We start from the raw sequence: 16,859 nt of genomic DNA, 5'->3' as shown, positions 1-16,859 counted from the left end.
AAACAGCGCGTTTTCGCAGCACAGTGCCCTGGAAAATATTTATTGACCAACTACTGTGTTCTCGTTCTTTACGCCACTGTGCAATCATGTAACATATATGTCACGTATTACACTGAGTGACCGCAGCCAATAGATCGAGACGGGAAGTATAACGAGAAATAGTGAGAGAGGTGGGAGAGAGAGAGAGAGAGAGAGAGAAAGAGAGAGAGTGAGAGAGAGAGGAGAGCGAGAGACAGAGACAGAGATAATATTATATAGAAGATCGAGAAAGAAAAAGAAAGATTTGCGGACTATCGGTGAAAAAATCGACGAACGCTGTGGTAGTGGAACGGGGGAAAGTACACGCGTGGTGCGTGGGTGGTACTGCAGCGTGGGGCACGAGAGGGTATTATAATATATATATATATATATATAAACACAATATAGCACGCGGCTATAAGAGGCATTAATCACACACGGCGAGAAACGCTTCGGCGGGACGAATGCAGCTATATGAACGGGTGGGTCGGCGTATAGTGTTTTGGCGATGGCGATAGGGGGGTAGTTGTAGAATGGGGGTCGCCTGTCGACGTGACCCCTTCGTATACGATCTCGAGCGTTTTCTCGTACGCCGCTTCTACTACGGCCATACTACGACTACTACGGCTACTACGACCACTGCTACTCCAACTACTCCAAATACTACTACTACTACTACTACTACTACTACTACTACTACTACTACTACTACTACCCTTCCTCCTTCTCATCCGACTTCCACGATGCTCTCGCTATACGTATATTAGTACGTTACGGCGTGCACGGAGCGCTAGCGTCTCCGGCCGCCGCGCAGTATCGATCGCATTCGACGTGTACGCGCCGAGACCCTCTGGATTTCGGTCGGCATTGACCTCCCGTCGCCCCGCCGAAAAAGGTGAGCGCGGGCGCGTGCGCGTGTGAGTGACGGGGTAAGTCGGTGCGGGTGCAGGTGGTACGCGTGCGCGACCTGCACCGGACAGTCCCCGCACTCCGAGCTTTTCCCCGCTATGGCTAGTCGTCGACGCGTAGTCGTCTCCTCCACCGCCACGTGCAAAGATTTCCCTCCACGCCACCAGATCACGACTACATCCGTCGTCCCGTCGATATAATAAAATTATAATAATATATATTACGTATAAGCGATTTTTTTTATTATTATTATTATTATTATTATTTATTTATTTATTCTGCACGACCGTCAAGTTTGTCTTCGAGCCGATCACATCTGCGGCGTATAATAATAATAATAATAATAATATATAAATATTATAATACGATAATATGTATACGCGCAACGTATAATATATATTTTCACGAGAATAATAATACAATCACGAAATCCAGATCCCCGCGTCGTGTTTACCGTGGTATAAAAATACAAAATGCACAATACATATACCGTACATACAGTATAATATACACGAAACAATTCGGTTAAGCGTTAATTTGCACATTTTTTTTTTATTTTAATAATATTTATAGAATGACTCCTATACGGTAATCGGTAGGTATAGGTATATCGACTTCGACTGGAGTGGCGATACGTGTATTTTGTTCGACCATATTATACCGTTTACATATTTTTGTCTTAAGCAATAATAATATAGATGTGAGGTAGTGTTACAAAATGTCCTTATTGCAACCTTTTCTCTTGATTGAAAATATGACACAGATGGTATCTTATGAAGATCATTTTTGGAATTTCCACATAGTGCACTAGAAAATTGTGAAAAGTCTTCTTTTCTTTTACAGAGACACTGTAATAAATAAACCTTCTTTATTTAGCGAAATTATTTTTTGGTTATTTTATATTTTAATAAACACTAAAAAATTGAATTGTTTACAGGATATTTATTTGGGAATTTTGTAAACGTGATATTGAAGATAATCGCAGTTTTAATTTCATAGAATTTAAATACATAATATCTGCATATAATTTTATTGTACTATCTTTTAACGTTTAACTGTACATAAAGATTGTATGTATTGAAATACTGTATGTATTATATTAATATGTATCCCATACATTCGTGAGAAATGTCCCGCAATTGATATAAAAAACTATGATATATATGAATGCATTAATACAATTTAATTACAAACAGAACATTAACAATATTTTAATTAACAGATTAATTACCGTATATACTATATATACTATATACACAAAATCACAATAAGCATTAACTTAACCAAAAGATAATATTTTGTTTTTTCTATGATTTATATAATTATACGAAAAATTGTCAATTAAATAAAAAATAACACGTAAACCTACAATATTTATTTAAAAACAAAATTATATGGCTTGATTTTATTGAATAATTAAAATAATGATAATAATATTTTTATTTATCAATTACAATAAAATTAAAAAATTAGTAAATATACCGCTCTACTGTACATTAAGCGACGACTGGGTCACTTTAATGGATGACGTGTTAAATTTTAATTCTATGATATATCATTCTACACGAAAAACAATTCTAAGCGGAAACAGTCTGTCATCCTATATCACTAATTATATTTCATATTTTCATGCTATGTTTTTTGATATTACTATTAAAGTAATTTATTTTACTATTAGTATTGTGGTAGGTTGATTTAATTTTTGCAAAAAACATTGCATTTTAATTAGTATTTAATTATTGTAATAGTATATATTTATACCATATTATATTATTATTATTAACTTTCGAATCAATACTTCTTTTTTTCGTATTGTCATTATTTTTCTGCTATATTTTATTCATTCAGTAAGTTGCCAATTTTATAGCTTTGTCATTAATCTCGTCCACATTTCTTTAAAGTTAAAGCATTCATATACAATATACATATATGCTTATCGTCTTGACATCTTTTCCACAATTCCGCATTCACACCTGTCATCTTCCGACAATTTCCATTTGAAAAAATTCTTTCTTATTCGTTCATATACCATTTTAATTCGATCAATTTTAGTCAGTAATACCACCTCGTAATAAAACCGAGTTTAAATAAGTATTATCTTAAAATATTTTTTAAATATGATTGTAAACCTGTAATTTTGTTGAAATTTGAACTTAAAATGCTTATAAAAAAAAGTTGTACCTATGTATCAACATAATATATACCTATGTTTTTTATCAACAATAATTTTAAAAAAAGTTGAAAATTTCTCATATTGAGACTAGCTTAAAAATAGTGAGTATAAAAAACAATTATTTGATGAAAATTTAAAGTATCCACGGTTATTTGTTATCGAATTACTACAAAAAATTTTTTTTTTTTTTATTACCTATTATTTTTGTGTAAAACTTACTATTTTTTTTGCTTATTTTTTTAGATTCTGAGCAGAGCAATACATGTATTGATTTTATAATAATTTAGTTTTTTTGTGGATAAGTAAACTGTAAGTAATCGATTAAATGCTTAAATTTTCAAAAATAGAGGTGGTTTTGAATATAAAATTGGATCTAATTTTTTCTTTAAAGAGGTAAACTTAAAAATTATCAGTACTTATTTTTATATTCAGGAAAAACTAACCAAAAATTAAGAAAAAACAAACATTTTTACACAAATCCAATTTTTGACAAAATTGATTTTGTTTTTTAATTTAATTTAAAAACAAATAACTGTAAATACTTGAAATTTTTATCAGATATTTATATTATTGTTTTCTATTTACAATGAAATTTTTAAAATATTTCAATTATTTTTTGGCTATTTATAGACGTAAGAAATATTTAATTTTTTTAGTTATTTTTTTTATAAATTTTAATTACAAATTATTTACTGGGTAGAAATGTTTTAAAATTAAATACAAAGCTTTTTTTAAGTTATTTATTTCTTAGTTAAAAAATACCGAAAATCTATAGTCTCTATATTTAAAATTTTGACAAAATTCATAAAATCGCGAATATTAGTAAATTATTTTGTAGTTAGAAATTCAATATTCCAAATTATATCATATGGTGATATACGCTAATAGACAATACTTAATTCGCTCAAAACCATTTTTGCATACAATGGTATATCATTGAATTTAAATTTAATATGCCTATAATAGTGATCCAATCGATATCTATAAATGTATAGCAGAGCAATATCTATTAACCTACCTTTTATATTTATTTTTCCTGGTTATTTGAAATTTACTACCAATACAATTTTATAATTTTTTATCAAAAACACCACTAAAGTAGATAAGTGAAGAATTTTTACTGCCCGGAAAGGTGAATACAGCGAAAAAACACACATTATTGTAAAGTCGTTACATCTCTCCACTCAGAATCTAAAATACAAAGATTTGCAATTCCCCAACAAGCATAATTTGTGATAAGGAGTTTTATTTAAATTTAGTTTAATAACAGTTTAAAGAATTATAAGGCTAAATAATATATATTACAGATACATTATGATTATTGATTAATTATAAATTGATTTGTCTAAAATTAAAATTTTGCATTTATAATTTAAGTGTATTTACATTACATTTAAGTTTTCTACATAATTTAATTGTGCTTGGAATAGAGCTTTTCATGCCAAATAGCTTATAGAAAAAAGGTAATCTTAAATTAATATTTAACCTGAAACATGTGTTATGTGTATATGAGGTACTGGTAATAAACCGGAAATATAATACTAATTCAATTTTAATATACTTCCAATATTATGTACACTAATAAAATTTCTATAATATGCAGCTTTCCTCTTATTATTATTCCAGATTCCAACTGTTCAAGCCACGTTTTTTCTTAACAAACATTTTATTATTTCTTTCCTGACTTCTACAGGAATAATATCGTCGCAAGCGTATGTATAAGGTATACAATACAAGTATGGATATACTTTATATCATATATTGTAAGTCATGACTTATAATTTATATCCGCATTTAGAATTTTTATCTATGTTTTTATTGATATTTTTTCCTAAACATATAGTTTCGGCATTGCGTTCCATCTCTTCGTACGGTTACAATACATATTATTTTATGAATACCTACCATAACCGCAATGGTATAAAATGTCTATATATCCTTCACAAATTTGTCTATACATATAAGTATGTTGTATGTATCGTGTGTTAGAATCAGTATTGCATTACTCCATTTAAATATAATTATTTAACAATAGTTTCTGATAGCTATTATGATTATACATAAATAAACATTATATTAATACAATTTTTTAGTTAGTAAAATATGTAACACAAATATCTAAAAGAATAAATAATAGTGATAATTTAAAATTTTAATATAAAAGCAGTAGGTACACAAAAAATTAATGTTTTTCGTCAAATATTTAAGTTGGTTATAAAATCAAGTACAGTTTTCAGAAAGGTTTATTGCTTTTTATAATTTTTATATTTTCTAAATTATAAAACAATAACAATATAATATTATATAGTATATAATAAGCCTTGATTTTATATGCTTATTTTTATAATTTACGTAATAAAGCGTTTATTTTTACCTAATCTAATTCCGTATTCTATAATATTAAATTATAAGCAAGTAATTTATTAATAATATTAAGTAATAGAATAATAAGAAATTAATTAATTTGTTCATTAATTTAGAAAACTTGGCCGCATAGACTACATATAGAAACTTTTCTTTGAACATTAATATTCCATTAATAAACTTTATAAAATTTATCAATTTTCTGAGTTGTTTTACAGAAGTTTTTGCGTCCATTTCGTTCTTATACTTTTATACTTGATAGACTTAACAATAATTATAAATTATAATTTATCACCTATATTCATAAAATGAACAATGTTAATAATTTCAAAGATATAATTTTTGAAAGTCAGACTATTTTACTTGTATATTATAACTCCAATTGTCTTGTATATATCATTATCCAATGACATGAGTCACATTATATAGATTCTATATTAATTTAAAATTAATCATAAATTGATATAATAATGCATTTATATTTATATATAATTTATGTAAAATCGAAATAAATACAAATTGAGGCATGATAGATGATATGGTTTTATATATGAATAGAATTTATATATAATATAATTAGATAAGTACCTATATTAAATTGTAAATTGTAAATAAAAATTACTTACCTACTAAACATGTTTGCATATTTTTATATTAAAAAAACGTAATGACTATACGCCAAAGAAATAATAAAATTACCTAAAATAAAATTGTAAATATTCTACCAAAACATAATTCTGCTTTTTATTAATTATTTAAAACTTTTCATAATTAAGTTAATTCAGATTAACTTATTGGTTGATCGATTTTTATCATTTTAAGATTCCTGTATATAAGTATATAACTCGTACAAATAACTTTATTTTTAAAATGATTTACGTGTATTAAATCTAAAATATATTTATAAAGTGTCACTTTGTAATATATATATATATATATATATATTGTACACGACGTACACGTTGTGAACTATATAGGTAAGTTTTTTCCTTAAAATTGTTATTAAACGTTTTATGATATACGTAAGTTGTACTTTAGTACCCATAAATCCTAACCCTAACTAAGTTCCAGTGAAAACGACCATTAATAATAATCACAAAAGAAAAACAAATAATAAATAAATGTCACGATGTTGTTGTATTAGAGAGGGTAAAGTCTCGAGTATTTCAAAAAAATAACTGTACAATAATTACACAAATGTGTGACATAAACTAGGTAATGAAAAACGAAAAAAAGAAATCCATTGAATTATTATAGCCGTTATTTTATTATACATCATATTATTACATATAAGTCCGGTGTTGCCACCAACATAATCCCTCGTCCTACATCGGCATGGAGGTTGTGTCGGGCCGCCCGGTGTGTCGCAAAACAATATAAAATAAGGATGATATCCACGACGCCACTATATAGCGCCGCCGCCGCCTCTACCGCTACCTCAACCACCGACGAGCACCACAGCGTTCACCATCCAACAACGCCACTGCTCATCCACCGCCACCGCGTAAGAGATAAAATTTTATTACGGGTTTCGTAATGGCATCTGTTGCCCCCGGGCGGTTACAGTGCAATATTTCACTGATTCCGTTCATTATACGGGCAACTATACACGGACGTTACATGCGCGGTACACAAATAAATGCCCTTTTAGAAAACCACCGGGGATCAAATTCAAGATAAAATTAATGGCATACTACGCTACGATGGCCATAAGCCTGCTGTATCTAGCTTTAGATTTTCTACCCCCTATACCCTATATACACCTCCGACCTTATTTATATATCATACGTCCATACTGCGTCTCTCCCATATGCATATGCATCGTGACCACCCCTCTCGTTCGCGTAAAGTATATATTATTATTAATGTATATACGTGCATTGTACATAATATATCATTTCATGTATAGTCGTTATGGTCATTATAATAGTCGCATTACACCCAATATATACTAATATATTGCAATATTCGCCGTCTTCGGTTCGTTTAATAATGTTTATTATAATATTATAATTAAAATTATAAATAAATAATGATTTATTACATAGATTATTTAGGTATTACAAATAAATAAAGTAAAATAATATTGTGATTTTGTGTATTGTAATATATTAATGTATAACATTAAGATTTATTTAAAAATAAACAAATAGGCTTTACGCTAAAATGTTCATTGTATTTGGAATATTCATGCATATGCAGTATTTAATGTGTAATGTTGGGGGTAGTGAAAAATCGTGTTAACACTTGCTCGTTTTATTAGTGCACTTAGAAATACGACGGTCGAGGGTAAGTATATAAGTGTTCACGACCAGGGATTTTAGGGGTTCAAAACCCATTTCGAAAATACTTTCAAGTAAATTATAATATTAATTGTCGACTATGAAGAAAGATAACACGTAATAAATATGAGTATAATGCATTTACTACAGTAAATTATTCACTCATCCTTACAAAAATACATAATCAAACATTTTTGTTCTGCTTTAATTCAATTCAAAAATTATGAGAAGCTTATACCTACTATAAATTATACTTAAACATACAATTTTTTTTGTTAAAGTACATTTATTAAACCAAATAAAAATTAATTATAATACATTAATTTAATATAATTTTAAAACAATACATTAAATATTTATCGAATAAATTATAAAATATTTAAATAATTATAACTCGTAAATATAATACATAATAAAGCAACGAATTTAAAAAATATTATAGTTTTATATTTTATATAGCTACGAAAAAAATAAAATACAAGATGTAACTTTTTAAATCTTAAATATATGTTATTTCTCTAGGTACCTATCCTACACGATTCTTAATACTTTAACTACATCAAATCTTTCACATATTTCAAACTTAGAAAGTGATTCTAAATTGAGATGTCTGTATACTGAAGACATACATAAGGTAATTTCAGTGACTAGTGACGTTGAAAGGATTGAAGAAAATGAGGAATCCCTAGATCTAGACTTCCCCTTTAAGCCATATTTTAGACTCAAGTATCCATGTCAAGTAATATATTTTATTCAATACTTATACAAACTGTAATAATATTCAATAATAATATACCAAAATTACAATCTAAAAACTTGAAAATATATATATGTTATATATATTATATATCATATAGCCCTTCATCAAAATTTTTGGTTGCACTACTGGATAAACTTCATAAATTTAAAGTGTAAAATTAAAAAATGATATCATATCTGTCCTTCTAATATGTATAGTCAACAAATTGTATTTTTCATGTATATTATACAGTGTATGATGTGAATTCGGAATAATAGTTCTTGCATTGAAACATATTGTATACACTATATCCAAAGCTAAAAGCGAGACAGACCTTGGTCAATCATAGGTAAAATGGTACACTGAAGCTAGTTGTATAAAAATAAACTAACATTGAAAATACATGTTAGAATTATTAAATTCATATAAAGAACATTTTATACGATATTTTTTTTTAGAAAAAATTATTTTGAAATTCACATTTTATTATCATGTTGGTACCTATATAATATATATACATTTCTTTTGAATCAGAATATTATTAATGTCAATTTTAGAAATAATTTTCATGGCTTAGAAAAAAAAGTTTAAAATTGAATATTTCCTATATAATTATTTTATCCATTACTAAAATATAAAAATTAAAAATTATTTAAAAATGAACACATAAAGTTTTACAGAATAAATCTAACACCAATGTTTAACAAAAGATTCAATCTTCAGTCAAGCTGTTCCAGCCATAATACACCACAATTTTCATGTTAGAATTATATACTAATTAGTAATTACTTATTAAAACCTTTTATTCTGAATTTGAATTACAATATAAATTCATCAGTAAAGTTAAGTTATAATTTTTAAAACTTAAAATAAAATCCATTTTATGAATAAAAAAAATCATTTTTAGGTTTAATAACTATGTTTAAAATGCAGTGTACGACATTATCGTTGTATAAATAATTTGTATACATAATATATATTTTCTAAAGTGAAATAAAACATCAAACGTAATTTGATATATTTATTAGAAATTCAGACGTATCACATGGATTACATTACATTTTATTGTTTTATTCTTGTTAAATTTGTATCTTCATTATGTTAAATTTAGTTTCTTTAATAAAACTATCGTTATCAAAATGTACCTTATGTCATTCCATTATTTTATATATTTAATCGTATTTATTACTTATATAAGTTATTTAGCTCTCTCAGAGAACAAAATCCTAGTTTTAGTTAAGTTTAAATATATTTTTTCGATATATTGTAATGGATCATTTTATTACTGTTTTATTTTATCATCAAATAAATACATCAATTAAAATATATTTAAGTAGAATGTATAATATACTATACGCATTATATTATAAAACTATTATACTTTTACGTATTTAAACATAATATTTACGTATTTTTATACATAAAGATCTACAAATACCATCAAAAGAGATCAAAATATTCCAAATGTAGCATTATTGTTTTCATTATTTTGTCAAAACTTCTACATTAAAATTTTACTCAAAAACTTATGATAAAGTATGATAGCTTAGTATAAGTTAGGTACATAATACAAATATTGTGTAAAAAAAATCATCTTCAAATTGTATACTTAATTAATTTTAGAATTAGTTTATTTTCATTCAAAATACATTTTATATTACATAATATTTTCAATAATTATTCAAAAAAAAAAAATCGAAAATCAAATTTCCTAGTTGATAATAACTTAAATAATATAATAAAAAAAAGTTGGACCTTAGTAAAATAAAAGCTTGTGAGTGGTGACTATTGTCTTTCTTTTATAAAAATTGTGAACTTAATTTGTTGGATATTGTTGGAGCACTCCCAAATCTTTTTGGATTTTATTTTTTCGACAAACAGCTTTACGCTACTACCTTTACTTCATTGCACAATTATTTGCAAAATATTGGTGAAAGTTTTAAAAATATTATTCACTAAGCGTTGATACCATTTTAAAGCCCCTACCTCAAATAAAGGGTTAATCATGTGAAACTGCTAATTTGTGACTAATATTAGCTTTCATCGTGAATAATAACAAATAAGACTTATTAACCTATATAATGTTCCATAGTTATAATATCATTAATATCGTGGTATTCCATTTTTAAGTAATAATTTGACTTATAATCGTTAAACTATGCAATAAGGATTAGGATTAAGATAATGACTTGTCATTCATTATAATAGCCAACAACCATGATCAGTAAATCTACTAACTAGGGCTAGCTACTTTATAATTAAATTATATGTATATACGACATCCATTATCATATATTAATATTATTTGTTGCCGTTAATACACTTTAAAATTAAGTGTACGTCATATAGATACAACACACCTATTAAGACGATAAAATATGTATTTTTTTATTAATTAATAATTAAGTAAGTATATTGTCTCCAATAAACCTTCATAGTTTTAAAATCTAATCTTATTTTAAGAAACTCTGAAGGAAAAATATCCTAATGAAAAAGACAATAATTTAAAAAAATATATACACAATGAACACATGCTGCAATTACTAACAGTATTACAACCACATTTCTCGCACGAAAAACATTATTAATTTCTACTAGATAACAAGTTTTCAAAAATATATTAAACAAGATTAAGTATTGTACTATACATAAATAAATATATACATTTATATATGGTATTTAATATTTACTCATATATATTATGTAATAAAATAATTCATTTTGTTTTACGTACAATGAGTTATTAAATTGAATTTTCACCCATTTGTGATTAAATTTGATTTCCTTAAGAAAATACCTACCCACTCTAATAATATAATTTAACACTATATTCTATTCATTCTAAAATCGTTCAGCCATAAACGGAAGATGAAAAGTATATACTATTTTTTATTTTTTAAATTTAACACTTAAGGTAATACAAAGTTAATTATTTAAGTTATTATTAAGTAATTATTTCATCAGTTTTTTTCCAGTGCACTTTTATTAACTTCATTTTAATTTATTAATTGTATCTAGTAAAATATGTCTTTATTGTTTCTATTAACATTAATTATTAAAAGTTTAAAAAATATTTTTAAGTTATTTATCTCTATTAAAGATTCAAAACTGATTCAAACTTTGGAGAATAAAAATAAACAAAACCAAATCTAGTCACATTATTATTGGTACATTACTATTTTATTAATAAAAAAATAAGTCATTTATTTTCAAAATCATGAATTTTCTGTTATATTTAAATTTTAGTATGCGGTGATTATTTATCAAATTAAAATCATTAATTATATAGTTATATATCAATTAAAATTAATTATGCGAAATACTTAGTGAACTGCCCGACTGCATTATTATTTCGATATAATTATTATTTGTACAGCCAGCCAAAGCTTAAAGGTGTTTAAAGTGTATTTTGCTTTTATATAATGTAGAGCTAAGAATATTTAACTTTCCTTTAGTTTATATAAAGTTAAAAAGCCTCGAGTCTCAGTACTGGAATCAGATTAGTGAATTGTTTATTTATATTCACTTATTTAGTATTTTTAATCCCATTGCGAAGAGTTGAAGCTTAAGTATGGTTTTACACTTTTAGAGTTTTTGGAATATTATATAAATCTTTAGCATTACTAATTAAGATAATATTTAATATGCAAAGGGTCGTTGTCTGATAAATATGCTTTATAGTATAAAAATAAAATTATTATTATAATATTATGGGACCCGGACGTTCTGACGTATCTTGGCGTGGTCTTATTGGCATAGTCACATTGTCGTATGGATATTTTGACGTAAAACTATTTTGTTTTAGGTATATTTAATAATATTATTTAGCATTTACAACAATATTTTATTTTTAATAAAAAAAAAAATATAAAATTGAACATGTATTGTGAAATAAAATGCTTGTAGACTACAAAAGCAGACTGATACAGGCAGTATATTTGTTGTCTGTGCGGGTATAATAACCAATTATGAAATTTTCATAAATTACCTATAATATTTACTAATTAGTTGTAATCGACAATGGCCCAAGTAAAGAGCATTCGCCGTCGAGAAATATACACCCATAATTATTATATTATTATTAGGGAACGGATTTAAATGCTCTAAAAACAAGGAAAATGCTTTTAAAAAATACGATTCAATTCACTCATTTATATGCATATGGAAACTGATAACAGAATTTGTATTTAAAAAATTCACTAAAAAAATACTCTCAAAATTATTGAATATAATATTTAGGGCTCATTAAAAGTCCAAATTGTCAATCTATTTTTGGGATACATCATCTTATCAAAACAATGATACTAGAACATCGATTTTAAGTTTAAAATATAAATAAAAAATCAGTTTGTGTAAAGTTTGCTGTATAGTAAACAATTGTTATTCTAGAGGTTTTTTAGTCATAACTTTATACCTGATGATATTTATTAGCCGGCGCGTTGTATAGGCAACTTTAGTGTATCAGTGTGTAGGTTATTTTTAACAGTATCCCTCATCCGTCGTTATAAAAAAAAAAAATTAAATATGAAAATATTTCGTTACGACGGCAATAACGTTCCAACTACCCATATAATATTATCACGACAACCGAGTGACTACTTTTTTTCAATTGAATTTTCATAATAATTTAATCATTTAGCTAGGGTATATTAAATATTTAAATATAAACTAATACTATAGGTATATAAATTTGTTATATTATTATAAATGCCATTTCAAAGTCAAATGAATCACAATAAAAATAAATAACTTTAAAAGAAGGTAATTTAAAATTACTATTTTATTTCTTATACAAGTAAGTATTCTATTAATTTTAATATTATAATTTTATGTGTTTGAAGATGGAATAACGAAATGTATGATAAATGTTTGATTTTTTTTATCAACTCCATTATTAATTCAATGCATTTTAATACAATAGGAACTACTAATAAAGAAAATGACAAATTTTTCATTAAATACTTTCTCTCTTTGTAGCCAATAAATGCCAAATGGTGAATAATAAATAATAAATTAATATTTTTATTTATTACAAATCATTACACAACTAGTATAAAATATCTTTTAGGTTTTGGTTTCTATGCAAAACAAGTGCAAAAACTGTTGTATAATTATGTATGTATGTATTTTTTTTTTTTTTTGACAAGTCATTCTAAACCGTTCTAAAAGTTGCATGTAGTAACTTAACTAGTAAGTGCTGTTTTTCTGGTGACACTTTTGATACTTATTTATTTTTTATGATGTGATATATTTATACCCCATTTTAACAGATCATAAGTAAAAGTAAAATAAACGCGTAATAATGTACCTACACTATTTATTATTGTGTGGACTGTATAGTATATTATTATCAAGAGTGTATAATATTATATTGAATACCAACATGCTATTATCTGTGGATAATACATAAATAATCGGAGCGCATTCAACGGCATCGAGTTTCTAAAAGGTTATAACAACAATTGAATAGAACTTTCGATGGATCAATTTCGACACGAACCGCTTGACATAATGGCCCTATAAATAATGACCACATAACACGAATAGGTACCTATACAGTTACAGTATATACACAATACATGGCACGTAAACGTCCACGTGTTTACCGAAAAATCGCAATAGTCTATCCGTACGTGTTTACAATACGTATCTGAAATGTTTAGAAACACTCAAACACGTTCTATACCGCAATACTCTTATATACCTAATATTATATTGATAAAATACAAATATATATACAACCAGTAGGTGAGTGATTTACACGTATGACAGTGGTGAAACTAATTAACAGCGATCGGTTCTAAATGACGTGCACTTGTCGACACGAGTAAAAGGAATAATAGCCTTCAGACCCTTAAGAAAACTGTCGGTTTTTTTTTAAATCACAGATTTCATAAAATAAACTTATAATAAAATTGTTTTTACTTGTTAATTACTAAACAGAAAATTATTTGTTGATCGAGTTGAAGTGACGTTTATACACCACTAAGCTTACTGCGTATCTATATCACTATCGGTTGGAGTAATACAAGACTATACCTAAATATGTAATTATATATCAATATATCATACCATTGAGTCAGATTATAAGGTAGCATATTTATACCGTGTATAGGAGGTATATATATATATATAGGTATGATTATTACAATATCGGTATTGCGAATATTTTCGGATACCGTCATAACGATAATAAACAGAGATGACTTACTCGTTGTGCGGTATGTCCTCCGCCTGGGCCCCGACGCCGGGTAACGGCGACACGACCACGGCGATCAACAACACGAAGACGTGCGCGGCGGCGACGACGGGACAACAACAACACGCGCCGCCGGCGAAAAACATGGCGATTTAACGGCGGCACGCACGCTACTCGGACGCACAACAACCGCGGCGACGACGACGACGACGAAGACGGTGCGTAAAACGCGCGCAAAACTATCGAACGGGAGTGAGAACGAAACGGACGAACTGCGAACGGACGCGGTTATGGTAGCACACGGACAACAAAAAAAATCAAATCGGCTGACCGCGGTAACGGTTAATCGCGGGCGAAACGGCGACGGTCGCAGTGACACTCGTCGGTGCGCAACCAGGCGGCGGTGACAGCGGCAGCGTCGTCGTCCATTGCGGCGGCGGCGGCGGCGGATGTGTGTGCGGCGCCCGTGCGGTGTGTATACGCGCGATGCACGTCCGTGATGTGTACGCTCGAGTATATGAGTAGTAAAAGTATTATTATACGCGAAATCCGGCGGCGTGCCGCGGCGGCGTCGCACAGTCGGGGAGTGGAGGCGGCACCGTCGTCATCGTCGTCGTCGTCGTCGCGGGGTTGGAAACGGCGGCGGCGGCGGACTAGGCGGAGGCGGAGGAGGCGGAGGAGGCGTGGGCGGCGCGTGCGCCCTCCCTCGTCACTGCCGCCGGCTGAAAATTTCCTTTTATTATATTGATTCTGCAGACAGATGGGCGCACCCCCTCCCCACGCGCCAAACACACGCCACACACACACACACATATATATATGTGTGTGAACGTGTGAGTGTGTGTGTGTAAATTGTAAGTATCCACGTGTGTGTTTGTGTGTGTGTGTGTGTGTGTGTGTGTGTATGTGTTTGTGTGTGTATGTGTGCGCGCGCGTACCCTTCCCGGAGTTAACATGCCCGCCCACACGCCACCCCGGGACGGGCTGTACGCGACTGAACGGCGGCAACGCGACAAATTGAACTCTGCGTGTACGACAAAATTCCTGTATATATACGTATATAACTATTACTATACACGGCCGGGCGCGCGGTTGACAGCCATCGAGAGCGGAGTCGTGTAGACACGACCACCGACTTCAGACAGTCAGAGTGACTGTATATTGTATAATATGTGTATATATATTGTGTATACATTGGACAAAATTATAACGATACGGAAAATACGCAAACGAAGAATGCGGAAAAAAAATAAAAATAGAAACATGATTAAAACTCGACAACCAAACGTATTTTTAACCCTGCAAAAACGGGTTCTTTTTTCTTTTTCTTTTTTTTTTTTTTTTTAGGTTTTTAATCGCACCACCGTGCCTTTTGTGCGAATCTTTCATCAACGTGTATATATTCGTCGCAAACCGCCACCGCCGCCGCAGCGCGTCTAAAGAATATATTATAACGGGATCGCGTCGGTGACAGCTAGCCAAAGCGGGGAACGTCTAAACGAGGGGCGAACGCGCGTGTGATGATCACTTGAATGGACCAGCAGAACGCGTTGCAGCCAGCCGTCCTCCCGTCCGACAGAAAAGTACGATTTGTCTGTCGGCTGATGTTCTCCACGCGTAGTATTCTGAATAATGAATTTCTTTTCAACACGCACACACACACACATATATATATATATATATATGTGTGTGTGTATACTGTCAGAGATATAATGGTAGATAGACGGAGAGAAAGAGATAGAGATAGAGAGAGAGAGAGAGAACGAGAGAATAAGACAAATGAATTAGCTGGAAAACGATGACAGGCCGTATTATATAGTATATATAGACATAATGCCCTCACGCCGAAACTCATGTCCTCCAGTTAAAAACAATAGATTACAAAACATTTTTGGCTAATTAAATTTTTTTTAAATAACCCAATATACTCAATAAATACCGTTTTATATAGACATTTACATAGATATATTATAATTTATTTGTATAAACATATTAATATAAAATAAAATATACATTAATTTAATATAACTTACATTTCTTCTTGAATAACTAATATAAGTAATACTGTTCGAGCAAAACGTGAACTTCCCAGCTTGCACATAACATCATATTTCAAATTTTTCCCGGGCAATCTAGTTGTCACCGACATAATTTGGGCTAAATCGTAGCAACTAT

General features: G+C 29.1%; 1 protein-coding gene across 2 annotated transcripts in view; it reads right to left on the bottom strand.

Annotated features, from left to right (window-relative positions):
* Positions 1-15,214, bottom strand: part of LOC132918433 (voltage-dependent calcium channel subunit alpha-2/delta-3) — a 45,127-nt gene extending 29,913 nt beyond the window's left edge. For both annotated transcript variants that reach the window (XM_060979654.1, XM_060979655.1), the window contains exon 1: positions 14,697-15,214. In XM_060979654.1, coding sequence (XP_060835637.1) covers positions 14,697-14,830 — 134 coding nt within the window. In that variant the 5' untranslated portion in view covers positions 14,831-15,214. The remainder of the gene's footprint in view (positions 1-14,696) is intronic.
* Between the last annotated feature and the right edge of the window lie 1,645 nt (positions 15,215-16,859).

The sequence above is a fragment of the Rhopalosiphum padi genome, chromosome 1 (genome assembly GCF_020882245.1).
Source record: "Rhopalosiphum padi isolate XX-2018 chromosome 1, ASM2088224v1, whole genome shotgun sequence".
NCBI classification, from domain to species: Eukaryota; Metazoa; Arthropoda; class Insecta; order Hemiptera; family Aphididae; genus Rhopalosiphum; species Rhopalosiphum padi.
This window is presented reverse-complemented; position numbering and strand designations above follow the sequence as displayed.